Source organism: Pristiophorus japonicus, chromosome 8, assembly GCF_044704955.1.
Source record: "Pristiophorus japonicus isolate sPriJap1 chromosome 8, sPriJap1.hap1, whole genome shotgun sequence".
Taxonomy (NCBI): Eukaryota; Metazoa; Chordata; class Chondrichthyes; family Pristiophoridae; genus Pristiophorus; species Pristiophorus japonicus.
The window spans coordinates 42,597,430-42,614,832 of NC_091984.1; the positions used below are offsets into that span (position 1 = coordinate 42,597,430).

The 17,403-nt window shown below is 41.1% G+C and overlaps 1 protein-coding gene across 1 annotated transcript in view; it reads left to right on the forward strand.

The window, feature by feature from the left end:
- The first annotated feature begins 3,489 nt into the window (after positions 1 to 3,489).
- The window catches only part of rad54l (RAD54 like), a 42,634-nt gene continuing 28,720 nt past the window's right edge, over positions 3,490 to 17,403 (forward strand). The window contains exons 1-7 of the mRNA XM_070886048.1: positions 3,490 to 4,761; positions 5,892 to 5,960; positions 6,881 to 7,000; positions 9,617 to 9,677; positions 13,326 to 13,461; positions 15,274 to 15,343; positions 16,329 to 16,617. Coding sequence (XP_070742149.1) covers positions 4,759 to 4,761; positions 5,892 to 5,960; positions 6,881 to 7,000; positions 9,617 to 9,677; positions 13,326 to 13,461; positions 15,274 to 15,343; positions 16,329 to 16,617 — 748 coding nt within the window. The 5' untranslated portion in view covers positions 3,490 to 4,758. The remainder of the gene's footprint in view (positions 4,762 to 5,891; positions 5,961 to 6,880; positions 7,001 to 9,616; positions 9,678 to 13,325; positions 13,462 to 15,273; positions 15,344 to 16,328; positions 16,618 to 17,403) is intronic.

Consider the following 17,403-nt stretch of genomic DNA (forward strand, 5'->3'; position numbering starts at 1 on the left):
GTAAAAAAGGAGGGGGGGTCGTGGTATTGATTAAACAAACTATTACAATTGTGAGGAGGGATGATATGTTAGAGGGATCATCAAACAAGACCATATGGGTTGAACTGAAAAACAAAAAAGGGGTGATCACACTGCTGGGCATGTACGATAGACCCCCAAACAGTGAGAGGGAGCTAGAAGAGCAAATGTGTAGGCAAATTTCTGAGAAGTGCAAAAATTATAGGGCAGTAAAAGTGGGGGATTTCAATTATCCTAATATTAACTGGGACAAAATTAGTGTGAAGGGTATAGAGGGTGCGGAATTCCTAAAATGCATTCAAGAGAACTTTTTTAGCCAGCATGAGGCAAGCCCAACACAAGAGGGGGTGGTTCTGGATTTAGTATTCGGGAATGAAACTGGGCAGATGGAAGTGGTATCAACGGGAGAGCATTTAGTGACCATGATTCAGTTGGATTTAAGGTAGTTATGGAAAAGGACAAGGATAGAACAGGAATAAAAGTTCTAAATTGGGGAAAAGCCAACTTTTCTAAGCTGAGAGGTGATTTAGCCATAGTGGACTGGAAATAGCTGCTTGAAGGTAAATCAGTGTCAGAGCAGTGGGAGGCATTCAAAGAGGAGATCCTGAGGGTCCAGGCCAAATATGTGTCCTTAAAGAAAAGGGTGGAACAAACAAATCGAGAGCCCCCGGGATGTCTAGGGACATACAGGGTAGGATAAAGAAAAAAAGGGTGAAATACTGCAGAATCTCGAGGTGTATAGAAAGTCCAGGGGTGAAATTAAAAGGGATATTAGGAAAGCAAAGAGAGAACATGAAAGATTCATGGCAAGTAAAATCAAGGAAACCCCAAAGATGTTTTATAAATATATTAAGAGCAAGTGAATAACTAAAGAAAGGGTAGGGCCTATTAGAGATCATGAAGGTAATCTGTGTGTGGAGTGGGAAGATGTGGGCATGGTTCTTAATAAATACTTTGCATCTGTTTTCACAAAAGAAAGGGGCGATGCAGCCACTGCTATCGAGGAGGAGGAGTGTGAAATATTAGATGAAATAAACATAGTGAGAGAGGAGGTATTAAGGGGTTCAGCAGCTTTGAAAGTGGATAAGTACCCAGGCCTGGATGAAATGTATCCCAGGTTGTTAAGTGAAGCAAAAGAGAAAATAGCATAGGCTCTGACCATAATTTTCCAATCGTCTCTGGCTTCATGTGTGGTGCCAGAGGACTGAAGGACTGCTAATGTGGTACCCTTTTTAAGAAGGGAGAAAGATAGCAAGAGTTTCTATAGGTATATAAAAAGGAAAAGAGTGGCTAAAGTAAATGTTGGTTCCTTAGAGGATGAGACTGGGGAATTAGTAATGGGGAACATGGAGATGGCAGAAACTTTGAACAAATATTTTGTATCAGTCTTTATGGTAGAGGACATTAACAGTGGATAGTCAAGGGGCTATAAGGGGCAGGAACTTAACACAATCACAATCACTAAGGAGTTGGTACTCAGTAAGATAATAGGACTAAAGGCAGATAAATCCCCTGGACCTGATGGCTTGCATCCTTAAAAGAAGTCTTAAAAGAAGTAGCAGCAGGGATTGTGGATGCATTGGTTGTAATTTATCAAAATTCCCTGGATACTGGGGAGGTCCCAGCAGATTGGAAAACTGCAAATGTAATGCCCCTATTTAAAAAAGGAAGTAGACAAAAAGCAGGAAACTATAGACCAGTTAGCCTAAAATCTGTGGTTGGGAAAATGTTGGAGTCCATTATTAAAGAAGCAGTAGCAGGACATTTGGAAAAGCAAAATTTGGTCAGGCAGAGTCAGCATGGATTTATGAAGGGGAAGTCATGTTTGACGAATTTGCAGGAATTCTTTGAGGATGTAACGAACAGGGTGGATAAAGGGGAACCAGTGGATGTGGTGTATTTGGACTTCCAGAAGGCATTTAACAAGGTGCCACATAAAAGGTTACTGCACAAGATAAAAGTTCAGGGGGTTGGGGCTAATATATTAGTATGGATAGAGGATTGGTTAACTAATAGAAAACAGAGAGTCGGGATACATGGTTCATTCTTGGTTTGGCAATCAGTAACTAGTGGGGTGCTGCGGGGATCAGTGTTGGGACCCCAACTATTTACAATCTATATTAACGAATTGGAAGAAGGGACCGAGTGTAACATAGCCAAGTTTGCTGATGATATAAAGATGGGAGGAAAAGAATGTGTGAGGACACAAAAAATCTGCAAAAGGACATAGACAGGCTAAGTGAGTGGGCAAAAATTTGGCAGATGGAGTATAATGTTGGAAAGTGTGAGGTCATGCACTTTGGCAGAACAAAAATCAAAGAGCAAGTTATTATTTAAATGGAGAAAGATTGCAAAGTGCTGCAGCACAGCGGGACCTAGGGGTACTTGTGCATGAAACACAAAAGGATAGTATGCAGGTACAGCAAGTGATCAGGAAGGCCAATGGAATCTTGGCCTTTATTGCAAAGGAGATGGAGTATAAAAGCAGGGAAGTCTTACTACAGTTATACAGGGTATTGGTGAGGCCACACCTGGAATACTGCGTGCAGTTTTGGTTTCCATATTTACGAAAGGATATACTTGCTTTGGAGGCTAAGGCGAGACCTGTTTGAGGTGTATAAAATTATGAGGGGCCTGGATACAGTGGAAAGAGCCTATTTCTCCAGCAGAGGGGTCAACAACCAGGGGGCATAAATTTAAAGTAATTGGTAGAAAGTTTAGAGGGGAATTTGAGGGGAAATGTCTTCATGCAGAGGGTTGTGCGGGTCTGGAACCCACTACCTGAAAGGGTGTTACAGGCAGAAACCCTCACATTTAAAAAGTACTTGGATGCACACTTGAAGAGCCGTGACCTGCAGGGGAACGGACCTAGAGCTGGAAAGTAGGATTAGGCTGGATAACCTCTTGTTGGCCGGCACGGACACGATGGGCCGAAATGGCCTCCTTCCCTGCTGTAAATTTCTATGATTCTATGACAAACTGTGTCTTTCCAGCATTTAAAGTGTTTTGCTTCAACTCGAATATGTTGTACAAATCTCTATTTTCCCAAATGCCCAAACAAAACGTATTAACAATTTGCCGAACAATTTGTCTCTTTGCATCAACGGTTTTGAAGTTAAAATGAAACTTCTTCGATTGCCAATCGATCAGAGATCTCTGCCTGACTCTAATGGCGGGGTTTAAGGACACACCGCAGCTGCACACTGAATGTCAGAGCAAAAGGCAGGGACAGAGTTTTACTTTTACGGTAAAGCCCCAAACGACAACATGAAAGAGCAGCCTGGCGGAGCTCCCTCCCCCCGCACATACATGGACCTTCCCCACCCCCACACATGGACCAGTCCATCGGGCCCAGAAGGTTCCACTGTGAAACGCGGTCCGGCTCAGCGGCTGAGCCTGAGCAGCATCCGTAACCCGGGATTGCGCAGGCGTGCTGTGCTGCTCCGCTTTCTGGGCGGCAAGTTTGAGCGAAAGAAGGAATAGAGATAGAGAGATAGACAGACAGAGAGAGAGAGAGAGAGAGAGAGGGATAGATAGATAGATAGGGATAGATAGATAGCGGGAATAGGGGGAGAGGAATGGAGCGTTAGGGAGAGAGGGACTGAGAGACAGAGAGATAGGTCGAGTCACTACCAGATAACCGGAACAAAGTGCGGCACAGAGGTAAAGGACCACAAGGAGACCGACCTGTGACCTAGGGATTGGCACAGGGAGACAGACCTGTGACCTAGGGATTGGCACAGGGAGACCGACCTGTGACCTAGGGATTGGCACAGGGAGACCGACCTGTGACCTAGGGATTGGCACAGGGAGACCGACCTGTGACCTAGGGATTGGCACAGGGAGACAGACCTGTGACCTAGGGATTGGCACAGGGAGACAGACCTGTGACCTAGGGATTGGCACAGGGAGACTGACCTGTAACCTGGGGATTGGCACAGGGATATAGCTGCAATCTAAGGACTGGAACGCAAACATCAAACAAGGGAGGAGCACACAGTGTAATCCAGGGATTGGGACAGGAATGCTTTTTAAACAGTTTGAGTGGGACAGACTATGAATATAAAGGTGCATTGTTTGACTTAATTGTAATCTAAAATTGGGCAGCGACCTGATCAGGTAGTGGATTTTGAGCTAATCATGTTTACATTGCATAATGGATGTACTGCAGGAGAAGGAGTGATTGAGATTATTAGTACTTATTGAAAAATGGAGAATAATTGATATAAAATAGCAGACAATGAAATTATACTATCCAGGTGATTTTGTACTAGAAATAAAAATAAGCAATTATTGAGCGAGGTAAAATAAACCAACTCCACATAAAGTTGATCGAATAAGATTGTGGAAGATAAGGGCACAGTGATTGTTTAGCAGTGATTTATAAGGTAGCCCAAATTTATCAGAAAATATTAGCATTTTATGAAAGAGCTCAGTCCAAAGGGAGAAGCTACACAAGTGGAAACTGGAAAATAATGGCGAGGTGATGGTTTAGACCTGATAATTGGAGTCACAAAAGCAGTGAATAAACTGCTCAACAATGGAATAGAGAATGGAAACTAAAGAACTCCCATGGTTCAATGATTATGGACTAGAAGTTGGATGAGACAAAGCCACCCACAGTTCAGCTAGTTTTTCAAGTAGAGAACATCATGGATTTTTGATGGGGAAAAAAAGAAACTTTAAAACTGATTGAATAAATAGATATTCTGAGTTGCATTGGGATCACAGTTGCAGAAAATGGTAAGTAAAATTGGAGAGTGATTTGAGTTAGCTGAATATTTAGGACATGCCTTTCAACTGTCCTGTTTTTAATTGAGATATCCCAATGAGAACTGCTGGGAAAAGTGTCAGCAGCATATTTATTTGGTAGTGCACTCGCCTCTGAGTCTGAGCGACGTGGGTTCAAGTGTCACTACAAAACTGGAGCACATAACATAGGCTGAGGTTCCAATGCAGTGCTAAAGGAGTGCTGCAATGTCAGACATCCCATCCTTTGAATGAGATGTTAAACCCAGGCCCCATTGGTGTTTTGTGGTTCCAGTGGGTATTAAAGACTTCATTGCACTATATGAAGAATAGTGCATTTTTCCCGGATGCTGGTAAACATTGCTCCCTCAACTAACACTGCCAAAAACAGATTAACTGCAGTTTGTGAAATCTTGCTGTCTGCATAATAGTCACTGCACTTCAAAGTATATTTGAAGCAGTTTGAAACATTTCTGAGAAATATGAGAAGGCAGTATATAAATGCAAACCTTTCTTTTATACAAGATTCCCAAGCTGGCAAAATTAACTGTGTAAAAAAACCGCTCCCTTGCCCCAAATACCAACTTATGTTCTACCCTTCAATACATTATCAGTTGGATGTATGTTAAGGGCTTGACACCAATTTTCTTTATATTTACTTGCTACGCAAATGAACCCAAGTTTTTTCTTAATTGAAAATCTGCTTTACACTTAACATATACTGGAAGCATTTCTTAGATGGGTTTCCATTTACATGTATGGAGACCTTTCAAACCGATGCAAAAGCTAAATTGCATTTTTAAACTCTTGACTGTTTACATGCTGTAGTAATTAGAAGCTTATTACAATCAAACTGTTGTCCTAACCAATATTTATCTCTCAACCAACATTACTTTTAAAAAAAACAGATTATCTAGTCATTCTCACATTGCTGTTTGTGGGAGCTTGCTCGTGTGCAAATTGGCTGCCGCGTTTCCCACATTACAACAGTGAACACACTTCAAAAGTACATCATTGGCTGTAAAATGCTTTGGGATGTCCTGAGGTTGTGAGAGGCACTATATAAATGCAAGTCTACCTTTCTTTCTAACTGTTCTTGTAAATTTGTCAATCTCCTTCCCTAGAGAAGAAGTTTTGCCCCGAGTCAGCTTGCCAAGCGAAAGCCAGGACATTTGTCTGATGATGACGATGCGGTACAGTAATCTAATGCAAATTTGAAATGGTTGAACTATTAATGTCTTTTGTTTATGTGCTTGGATATGTAAGATGATTCTGTGCTCTTGAGCTATGCTTTGTTTAAAAAAAAGTTTTTTCTAATTGATACTGCATTTGTAGCGAATAACATTGTGACAAAACAAGGAATGTGTCCTTTTATAGTATATCAGGCACTATAAAACATTGGTTAGGGGATGACAAATGTAAGGATGCAGCTCTCTGTCCATGAAGAGCAGCACATCAGTTGAAATTGCAGCTCTTCAGGTGAGCCCTATTAAAATTCAATGAAAAGCAAGTTAAGTCAAAGAAAACATGTTCTTATTATTCAAAAAACTGACTTGTCTGGACCACTTCTTGCAACTGACCGTGTTGAATTACAGTATAGTGAACTCTCATTTTAACCTCATTTCCAGCATACTAATGGGACGGGCTTCAGTAGGCCATACTTTTCTTATGCTCTTGGGAATATCGCAGGCAAAGCTTCTGAAAAGATAATGCTGGAATTTCTTCCTCAGCACTGAAACTAAATATAAATGCTTAAAATATATAAAATAATTTATAGAGGTGTGAAATCAAATAACATATGACAGGCAGAGCGAAGGTTGGCCAGAATGGCAGGTTTTTGATTTTATTGATATACTTTTAGGTTAGTAGATCAATTCTTGTCTCATTTTCCCATCTGACAGTAGGGAATCCTGGACTAAAATCCACATACGATTACTTCTGCACCACATTGTGTCAGTACACGATGGAGCTTGAATGTACAGTATATTTCAAATCCCTGATGTTTTGGCTGTATGAATGGATGGGAGACTGATTGATAAAGCTGGAATATGTAGTTTGCATAAAATCAAAAGGTGTAAGATTAAAAAAAAATGTAATTCACTTTTTCTTACAGAATCCAAAAAGGCGAAAGCTAGGATCCGAGCTAAACAATAGTGAAAGTTTTATATCACCATTTCGGAAACCACTAGCACCGCTCACCAATCGGCCTGTGTGCCTTGACAGCAGCCAGCATGTGAGTGATCAGTGCAACAAGTAATTGATTATAGGGAAGGAACTTGGGGGTGGGAGGTGTATCATTGGGTAGAGCTGAAGGTGATTGACTTCTGTTGATTCCATTTGTAGCAAACTTTACATTTGCAGTGAGATCTATATAAATACAACTGTGGTACAAGCAAAGATTCTGATCCAACTGGTACATTTTATGGTTTCAATAAAGGTTTAACTGTAGTGTATTGAACCTATTATCTTCCATTCTAATAATCTCGAACTGATACGAGGGCAGATAATTTGGGCTCCAGAATTTTGCCAAGGCCCGCCCAGCGTGTGGTGTGGTACTGAGGTACATAGATCAGCCATGATATTGAATGGTGGATCAGACTCGAGGGGCCAGATGGCCTACCCCTGCTCCTATTTGTTATGTTCTTATAATCCAGGAAAATCTTAGGTTTGTACCCTAGCCCAGGGTGCCCAGGCTTTTTGCCTTTGGGGTGTGAACCATGGAGCTTTGGAGGATATGTATAAAGTTTCAACCCGTGTTCCCATTAACTTACTTGTGTTAAATTGCTGCTACTGACAGATCTAGGTATTCTATTTAGGATTCATTCAATAAGACCACAGTAAGAACAGCCCTTTCCAGGCCTATAAAATTATAAACAGGACAAGCCAACAAAGGAGAAATGTGTGCAAATAGGACTGAGCTCGCTGGGCCTCAAGGCCCGAACTGTCGGAGGCGGGGGCACACTTTGAACACCCTTGCACTAGTCTGTGTTGAGTTGGCTGACCTTGATGGTGGTAGGACTGCTGCAATTGGTCTTGCTAGTCCTGGACTAAGGAGGGGAGAACACAAGTTGCCTGGATAGTGAGGATAGGATTGGGTTTGGCTGCGATGCCTTTCACGCCCATGATTGAACACTCAAGTGTAAGCTTATGTGTCTTTAAAATGTAATTATTTTCCCCTTCCGAAGAGGAAGGGTGAAAATGAACACATTTAAAAACTGTTGCTCTGACTGCTTGGAGATACATGAGAGTAGCATGGGTTCACTCGGCTTTCAAATTATATATTACGTAAAAATAAATAAATTCCTAAAGCATGTTGCCACGATGGCTCAGTTGAGAACTTGCTGTATGGTAATGATGTGTTTCAGGGGGAGGGGGAGTAGGAGACAGAAACCTGAATCATTGGGCTGCCAAGGAAGCTGTTCTCAATATGTCTCTGTTATCTTAAAAAAAGAAGGCCTTCACATTAACCAAATATTGTCACTTTCGTTTGGATTATTCAGTGTGAAAAATATGGTCCTGAAACAGCAGATAATTTATTTTGTAATTCCTAGAAACTGAATATCAGGCCACCTTTGGGGTCGTCCTACTAGCATTGATAGAGACCTAGGTAATAAAGAATTTGTATTTTTATAGTGCCTTATTACACCTCTCAGAAATATTCCTTTAGTGCTTTACATACAATGAATTGCTTTCAAGTGCAGTCATTGTATTAATGAATTTGGCAACTATTTTTGTGCACAGTAAGATTCCACAAACCCAATCAGATGAATGATCAGTTAGTCTATTTTTGATGGGATTGTTTGAGGAAATAATGTTGGCCAGGATACCGAGGGAACGCCCTGCTCTTCTTTTGAATAGTGCCATAGGATCCATTTAAATCACAGGAACAGGCTGATGTGGTATTGATTTAACATCTCATTCAAAGGACAGCACCTCTGGTAATGCAGCATTCTCTCAGTACTGCACTGAAATGTTGGCCTCAATTATGTCCTCAAGTCCTGGAGTGGAGCTTGAACCCACAACTTCCTGACTGGCTGTAACCCTCTATTCTAATGTCTTGGTTTGTGGGATCTTGCTGTATGCAAAATAGTTGCCACACTTATCTGTACAACAATCACTACAATGTGTGAGAATGGCCTGCAATTTCCCCCCTGCTTATTCAGGTGAACACCGGGCCTTTGCATGTTTGGCACCCATTCTTAGCATCACGCAATCATAGGTCAAGAACCGTGCTGATTAAATGCAGAGTAAAGCTAACATAATAATACTGCCTTAACAATCCCAGAAGACTGCTTCCTACTTTACCAGTGTCACCATTCCATTGCCCACATCAGCCATAGTTGTGATATATCTGAGTGAGACTGCCGATTTACTGCTAAATTGGGGGTGATTTTGTGCTGCGAACTCCCATCTATTAGGAACTCGATTGAGGGAGCCTAAACCTATTCATTGTAAAACCCATATAGCCATTGGATATTGGTGACTTTTATCTATCCGTTTGAGCTGGATTTGAAGTCCGATTCTAGCGATGAAATGATACTGCACTTCCAATTGGTTTATTTTGAAGTTTTGCACTTCTATTTCCCTCATGGTGAGCTTTCATTTGAGACCTACGTCAGGCCATGTGACTAAACTTAGGAACTTGTCATAGTAGAGGGAAATCTCTAAATGTCAGATTTAATTTCCACATTATTAATCAGGGATGTCAATAGAAACCTACAGAATTGTAAAATACCATTGCAGTCCATCTAGTCAATTTAAATGGTTATTGGAAACAAGTTTCAAAGCAATTTATCATAATAGTAAGAATGATGTATTTGTTGACATTTTCTTTTTCTGTTCCCCACAGGAGGCTTTTATTCGCAGCATCCTGGCCAAACCTTTCCGAGTGCCTATTCCAAACTACACAGGTATAAGCAATAGCCTGTCTGGAACTATTATCAATAGCTTCTGGCAGAATAGCTATATGATAGCATGAATGCATATAGTAACTACATTATATGTGTGAAGCGCCTTGGGACATTCCACTACATTAAAGGCATTATATAAATACAAGTTGTTTTATATTCTGGGATTGTAAAGTACTAGCTGCCTCAATAGTCAGGATTTTTAGTTGATCTGTTAACTTTGAAAATTGTAACTGGATCACTTATTTATGATATAATGGATATGCCAAAGTGAGTTCGAAGACTAATTTAATTAAGAGGCTGTGATGGTTTATATATAGAATCATTGTGCAGCTTGTGAGAATTATTACAATAATTCAATCAAGGAGATCAGGAAGAGCAAAGGTAGCTTGAGCAATTCATAACATTCTGCTATAAATTGTAACCCTGAAATAATTATCTGGTGTCTAATATTATTTACAATATTGATTTCTTATGGAATATGGAAAAAAGTAATTGAACTTAATTTTAAAATATTGAACAATATTAAAAAATAATACGTTATTCCCGAATTATTTATACATTATTTGCTCTCGATATCAAATTTATTTTTAAAATGTCTTCCTTCTGTTCCAATATTTAGCTTGTAATCCCCAGTTTACATTTGTACTTGATGTAATTATCTTTTTCATAATTCCTTCTAGTGTTGTAAAATATTTACTTACGTAAAATTATATTTACCTTTTTCTATTTAGCAACCTAAGCATATGATTTTTATTGTATATATTCCTTAACTGCATATATTGTGATTACATTTGAGATTTTATTAAAATAATTGTTATGTTCACATATTTAGAAAAGGAGTGAGCATTGAAGTTTGAGACATTCATGTGGCTGGGAATGAGGAGAGGAAATGATGAATTCTGGTATTGTGGGGCTCAAGCCTATAGCAAGGTGTGCTGCTAGGTGGGAACAGGTAATTGAAGGTATGAGTGTGTCTGGACTGAGAACAGTAGGAGTGTGCCTCATCAGGAAAGAGAGAGGAAGAATCAGTTATTACATGGGGGATTGAATAGGGCCTATAAATTGGGACAGAGGATGAAACGGTCTTGGATCTGACCTGGAGGCGACGAAGGTTGAACAGTTTTCCACTGGTTCTATAATTTAGTTCCACTCCAGTTGGGAGCTTGTTGAGTGTGAGGTGGAGCATTGCAGCGAGGAAGATCGAGAAGTGGGTTGGCACGATGACACAGCCCTGCTTGACCCCGGTCCGGACGTTGATCAGGTCTGTGATGGATCCGTTGGTCAAGATCACGGCTTGCATGTCGTCTTGGGGCAGACGGAAGATGGCGACAAATCTTTGGGGGCAGCCGAAACGGAGAAGGACGCTCCATAGTCCCTCGCGGTTAACAGTGTCAAAGATCTTTGTAAGGTTAAAGGCCATGTACAAGCCGCTTGCATCTGCACGCATTCAGAGGCTGAACTCCAAGTCATCGTCAACATCTTCACCGAGGCGTACGAAAGCACAGGCCTTACATGAAACATCCGTAAGACAAAGGTCCTCCGCCAACTTGATCCCACCACAGTACTGCCCACCCGTCAAGATCCACGGCACGGCCCTGGACACCATGGACCACTTTCCATACCTCGGGAGCCTATTATCAGTAAGGGCAGACATTGACGACGAGGTTCAACACCGCCTCCAGTGTGCCAGCGCAGCCTTCGGCCACCTGAGGAAGAGTGTATTTGAAGATCAGGCCCTCAAATCTGGTACCAAGCTCATGATCTACAGGGCTGCAGTGATATCCGCCCTCCTGTATGGCTCAGGGACGTGGACCATTTACAGTAGACGCCTCAAATCGCTGGAGGAATACCACCAACGATGCCTCCTCAAGATCCTCCAAATCCCCTGGGAGGACAGGCGCACCAACGTCAGTGTTCTCGATCAGGCCAACAACCCCCGCCTAGAAGCACTGACCACACTCGACCAGCTCCGTTGGGCGGGCCACACTGTTCACATGCCCGACACAAGACTCCTAAAGCAAGCGCTCTACACGGCAAGCGTAGCCCCAGGTGGGTAGAGAAAATGTTTCAAGGACACCCTCAAAGCCTCCTTGATAAAATACAACATCCCCACTGACACCTGGGAGTCCCTGGCCAAAGACCATCCTAAGTGGAGGAAGAGCATCCGGCAGGGGCTGAGCACCTCGAGTCTCGTCGCTGAGAGCATGCAGAAAACAGGCAGCGGAAGGAGCGTGCAGCAAAACAGACTCCCCACCCACTCTTTCCTCCAACGACTGACTGTCCCACCTGTGACAGAGACTGCAATTCCCATATTGGACTGTACAGTCACCCGAGAACTCACTTTTAGAGTGGAAGCAAGTCTGCCTCGATTTCGAGGGACTGCCTATGATGATGATGATGATGGTTCAGAACCTTGGACCTCAGCTGGATAGTTTCTGACCAGGGATCCTGGGGGAGCAATAGCAGATGCTCTGACTGAGTTTCCAAAATTCTTTGAACAGGAAATTTTTGGGGAGCGAGCAGATAGTGGATTTGTATAGCGTGGCTCATGAGGCTACGATTTATGTATTTTGTGTGTTTGCTTACTGAAATGCCAACCAAAGGGGAAAGAAAGGGAAATTTAACACTCCAGAAGAGTGGGGCCTGTTCTGAAGCCATTGATGTGCTGTGCATCATTGCACATGTTCAGTCTAATTTAGGCTCTCTATGGCAATCTGAGTGGAGCTTCCCTCTCAGTGGTATAAGCATAAGCATATTATTAACTTTTCCAATGCATACACGAATATGCAATGTGTGGGCATCCATCACTGTGGACATATGCAACCCAATAAATGTGTACCAGATTGACAAACGCTTGTACCTCTGGGTCAGAAGATGGGGTTGAACTCGTAATTTAGGCTGATACTCCAATACATTAATGGAGGATTGCTATATTGTCAGAGGGACCATCCTTCGAGTAAGATATTAAATTGAGGCCCCATCTGTTTGATGTTAAAGATCCCATGGCACGATTCAAAGAAGAGCAGGTCACTCCTCTGGTATTCTGGCTAATATTTCTTTCTTGACAAACAACTGGACAACCATTTTATTACTGTTTGTGGAAAGTTGTTAGCATAAAACGGCTACAGTGTTTGTACCGGTAATAGTCACTGCACTCCAAAAGTGATTTAATATGTCAGAAGCAAAACACTGTGGTTGCTGGAAATCTGTAATAAAATCTGAAAATGTTTGAAATACTCAGCCAGTCAGGCAGTATCTGTGGAGAGAGAAACAGAGTTAACGTTTTAGGTCATTGAACTTTCATCAGAACTTAGTGTGTGATATCTTGACATAATGTGAATACTAATGCAAGTACTGTAGTTTTTTTTTTTAAAAGTTCATCAATAAGGAGTGGATATCAGTACATTTCTGGTAATCACCGACACGTCCATGCTTTCAGATTGTTCACAGCATAAAACCTATCCCAAGGTTTAATTTTACGTTGGGTCCAATTCAGTTCCAAGAACCTCTTATCAATCTGGAAGCTGAATCTGCTCTGAGCACCAATTGTCATTGATAAAAGAGCAAAGACCTGGATGGTCTATTTTACATTAATGGTATGTGAAATGTTTGTGAATAACTAATTCTTGCCTGCATGTCGGACTTAAGGTTCCCTTGGACTGAAGGCACTGGGGATTAAGCGTGCAGGAGCCAGACGATCACTCCATGATCCGTATGAAGAAGGGGCTTTGGTACTCTATGAACCTCCATCTCTGAGTGCACATGACCAACTAAAAGCTGACAAGTGAGTAATAAATATCAATTCTTCTTTGTCAAAGGATTTATGGGGTATAGCCATATCCCAATAATATTATCTTACACAAATGTTTGTATCAAGTTATCTCGATCAACTGCAGTGTGTGAAATCCATGATAATTTTATCCGTTTTCCTCATTTTGTCATATGAAAATCTGTTAAGTAGAGTCTGCTTACTTAATCAAAATAGCTGAACGGACTGACTGTACTGTGGTGGGTTCTTGAGCTTGGCAGTAAAAGCATAAAATTGGAGTGTGCATCCATCTGGATGATTTTGGAGTACTAGCACATGACAGATTCCCAGAAACGCTTAATCCCCGTGCCTTCAGTCCAAGGGAACCTTAAGTACGACATGCGGGCAAGAATAAGTTATTCACAAATGGGGCTGTTTCAGCATACCAAACCTCAGGATTATAATTTGTATTGTATTAAACTGTACAATTCCGTTTTGACAATCCCTTTCCAAATAAGAATGCCATGTTGCTGATAAAATTAGTGGAATCTGTGACAAAAAGAGGTATTTATTTGTCTAGTTTTGGCTCAGTGGCTGCCCCTTTTATTTCAGTCACGAGTCAGAAGGAATTTTTGTTTTAAAGTAGCTACAATTAGATTCTTATCCCAAGCTTAACTTGATACAAATGTTGCAAACTTCATTGGTTGTCTGCTAAGCTTGAGGGAGGACCCAAGCTACTTTCAATCAAACTCCGCCTGTATGATTTGTATCAGCCTGTATCAGTCATGCGTATGACAACCAGTTTTTTTTCAAATGTGGTAGACTATTCAAATTTAGGAAGTTCTGCCAATAGCTTGCAGGGCAATTAAAACTGTTTAAATTTGAAAGTCAGTGAACAACTTCCAAAAGATGTCATTAAACTACTTCAGCTCCAGCAATGCTAAGAAATACAAATAACAGCACTTATAAAGGTTAACTATTGAAGTACAGCCTAGCACTTAGATTCTAACCTTTTATTACTTTGCTTTCAAAGAGCAAAATAGGATTTCTACTGCATATATTATATATACATATTACATATGTATGTATATTATCACTTTTATACGCTTATTCATCTTTTGTTAAATAAAGTTACTTAATAACTTAAACTTAAAATGAGGTCTGATGTTGTGATGTTCTTTTGCTTAATGAAGATCATATGGATGCACATTTTTAATTTCAGTAACTAAAATAATCAACAGAAGGCTTTCATTACCGAAAGCTTACAGAGATAGCAAGGTTCATGCTCTAAAGGACATAAGTTTGAAAACGACGTCAAATATGGAAACTGAGACTTTTAAAATAATATAAATTACTCAAATATATCATAACCCGGCATTGTTCATCAGTTTAAAATTCCTTCCATTTGAAATTAGTGTAAATTTTACTAAATGATTGGCTTCTTTCCTAAATGAGTTTTACAATGTGAGCATGAAAACAGGGAAGGTTCAGAAAATGATTGTATTGATTATTAAATAAGCAAGAATGAAATGAGAGGGATCTAAAAAATATAAAATTAAACCTGACAGAACTGGAGAAACAATTCAAAAATGATTTGTACAGTGAAAATATTTGTGATTATTGGGGCGGTAGAAGGACTAAAGCTGCCTCGCACAGCCGCCTTCACTGCTAATTTTAAACATCAGAAAACAGATAATTAGGAAAAATATTCACAAAATACATAAAATGAGAAATGTGATGAGAGTCGGGTAATTAAGAAGTAAAGCCAGGCAGTGGACAGCTATGAATGTCAAGATCAATCAACATCATTTGCATAATTCTGTTATTTGAATTCTCCCCTTTCCTCAGGGAGAAACTTCCAGTACATGTGGTGGTGGATCCTATCTTGTCCTCTGTCTTAAGACCACATCAGAGAGAGGTAGGTTCAGGGACACTTTTGGTGTAAAGCTGTTAATGTCATTTGTGGCTGAGAAAAAGATACTTTGTTGATATACTGTGATGCACTTCAACATATTTATTGCACTGCTTAAAGGAATGGGCAAACCCTTAAATCATACGAGACTAGCATGAAGTAGATTTATTTTGGTGTGTGGGAACATAAATAGGAGCAGAAGTAGGCTATATGACCCCTTGAGCCTGCTTCGCCATTCAATAAGATCATGCTGATCTTCTACCTCAACTGCACTCCCCCCGCCGCCCATGTCCTTTTATTCGTTTAGTGTGGGGGAGGGAAGTTAAATGTTGTGGTGTCATTGGAAATGCAACGCACTGGCATGAATCTGGACTTCTGCCTGCAGCTTCTCCACACAGAGTTGTTGATCTCGACTATGTCACTACAGGGAGATGCAGAGCGGTAGGTCTTGCTTGCCTGCAGAGAGAAGAAAAATGAAAGGGCCTGATCTAGGCAGATCTTGGGCATGCTCTAGCATCCACCTTGAACGTGGTAATAACCACGATCTGAAAGTATGTGTCCAATCCATCCTCTCAGCTGCAAAGATTTGTGGCACAGAGATATGACAGATGGGAAAAAAAGGAAAGAAAACGTCCCAAGAAAAAACTCAACCGTTTAAATCTGAATATTCCACTCTTCTCATGCTCCAACAAAAAAGGTCACGGGGCAACCAGCTTCTTAAGCTCTGCTGATGCAGTTTGTGACCTAGCTACTAGTGAGTGCACCAGAGTAGAATGGGGATTACAACTTATATTTTCCCTCCTTCCTCCCTGTGGAGGAAGGACCTAGCCTCCACTCAGTGCCTTCCACTAGAACTAGGCAGCACAGTTGAGATTGTGATCTGTTTAAAATAATGAATGTAAACCTGTACCTTTCCACTTGAGATCCCAATAATAATTTACTGCCTCTGCCTAGCTTGAAGTAGTAGCTAAATTATGTGTCTGTCTTTCAGGGTGTGACGTTCATGTGGGACTGTGTGACAGGCCGGCGTATTGTGGATAGCTACGGCTGTATTATGGCAGATGAGATGGGACTGGGGAAGACTTTGCAGTGCATTTCTCTGATGTGGACCCTCTTGCGACAAAGCCCAGATGCCAAGCCAGAGATTGAGAAAGTCATTGTTGTGACTCCATCCAGTTTGGTGAAAAACTGGTATAATGAGGTGGAGAAATGGCTGACAGGAAGGTTACAATCACTGGCTATTGATGGAGGAACTAAGACCGAGATTGACAAGAAACTGGGTAGGTAAATTAAAATTGATTTCGTAAGACAGTTATTTATCAAATTGGCTCAGCTTGTAGTATCTTCATCTGAGTCAGAATGTTATAGTTTCAAACTCTACATCAGGACTTGAGCACCTAATTTCAGCTGACATAAAAGTATGGCACTGAGGGGGTTGCCGTCTTTCAGATGAGGTGTTCCATCAAGGTCCAGTATAAATGTCGGGATTTTTTTTTTTTGAAAACTGTAATGAGAGGATGATACTCTGGAAAGATGAGATCAAATGGGCTGAAGGCTCTATCTTATGAACAGTAATTTCAATTAGCAACTTTTTGGCTGGAAACCAAGGGTGGTTGGATAAAATGGACTTGTGCTTGGTGGCTACTGACTGTACTGCACATTTGGATTGATAAGTAGCTTGCTTGGCAATAGTGCAGGAAAACATACAATTAATTGTCAATGGGTTCAATCTGTTTAGAGATTGATCTTGGGCACATTTCTCTTTGTTTTCAAGAACTCTGCCTTCATTCAGTGGTAGCACTCTCGCCTCTTGTCAGAAGGTTCTGAGTTGAAATCCCACTCTTAGAGACTTGAGCACATAATCTATGCTGACACTTCAGTGCTGTACTGTGGGAGGACCTGGTCTTCAAACACTCACTTCCTCAGGCGACTGAAGGCTGCACTGGCACACTGAAGGCAGTGTTGGACCTCGTCGTCTATATCTGCCCTTGTTGACAGTAGGCTCCCGAGGTATGGAAAATGGTCCACCTTGACCAAGGCCTCGTTGTGGATTTTGATAACCAGGG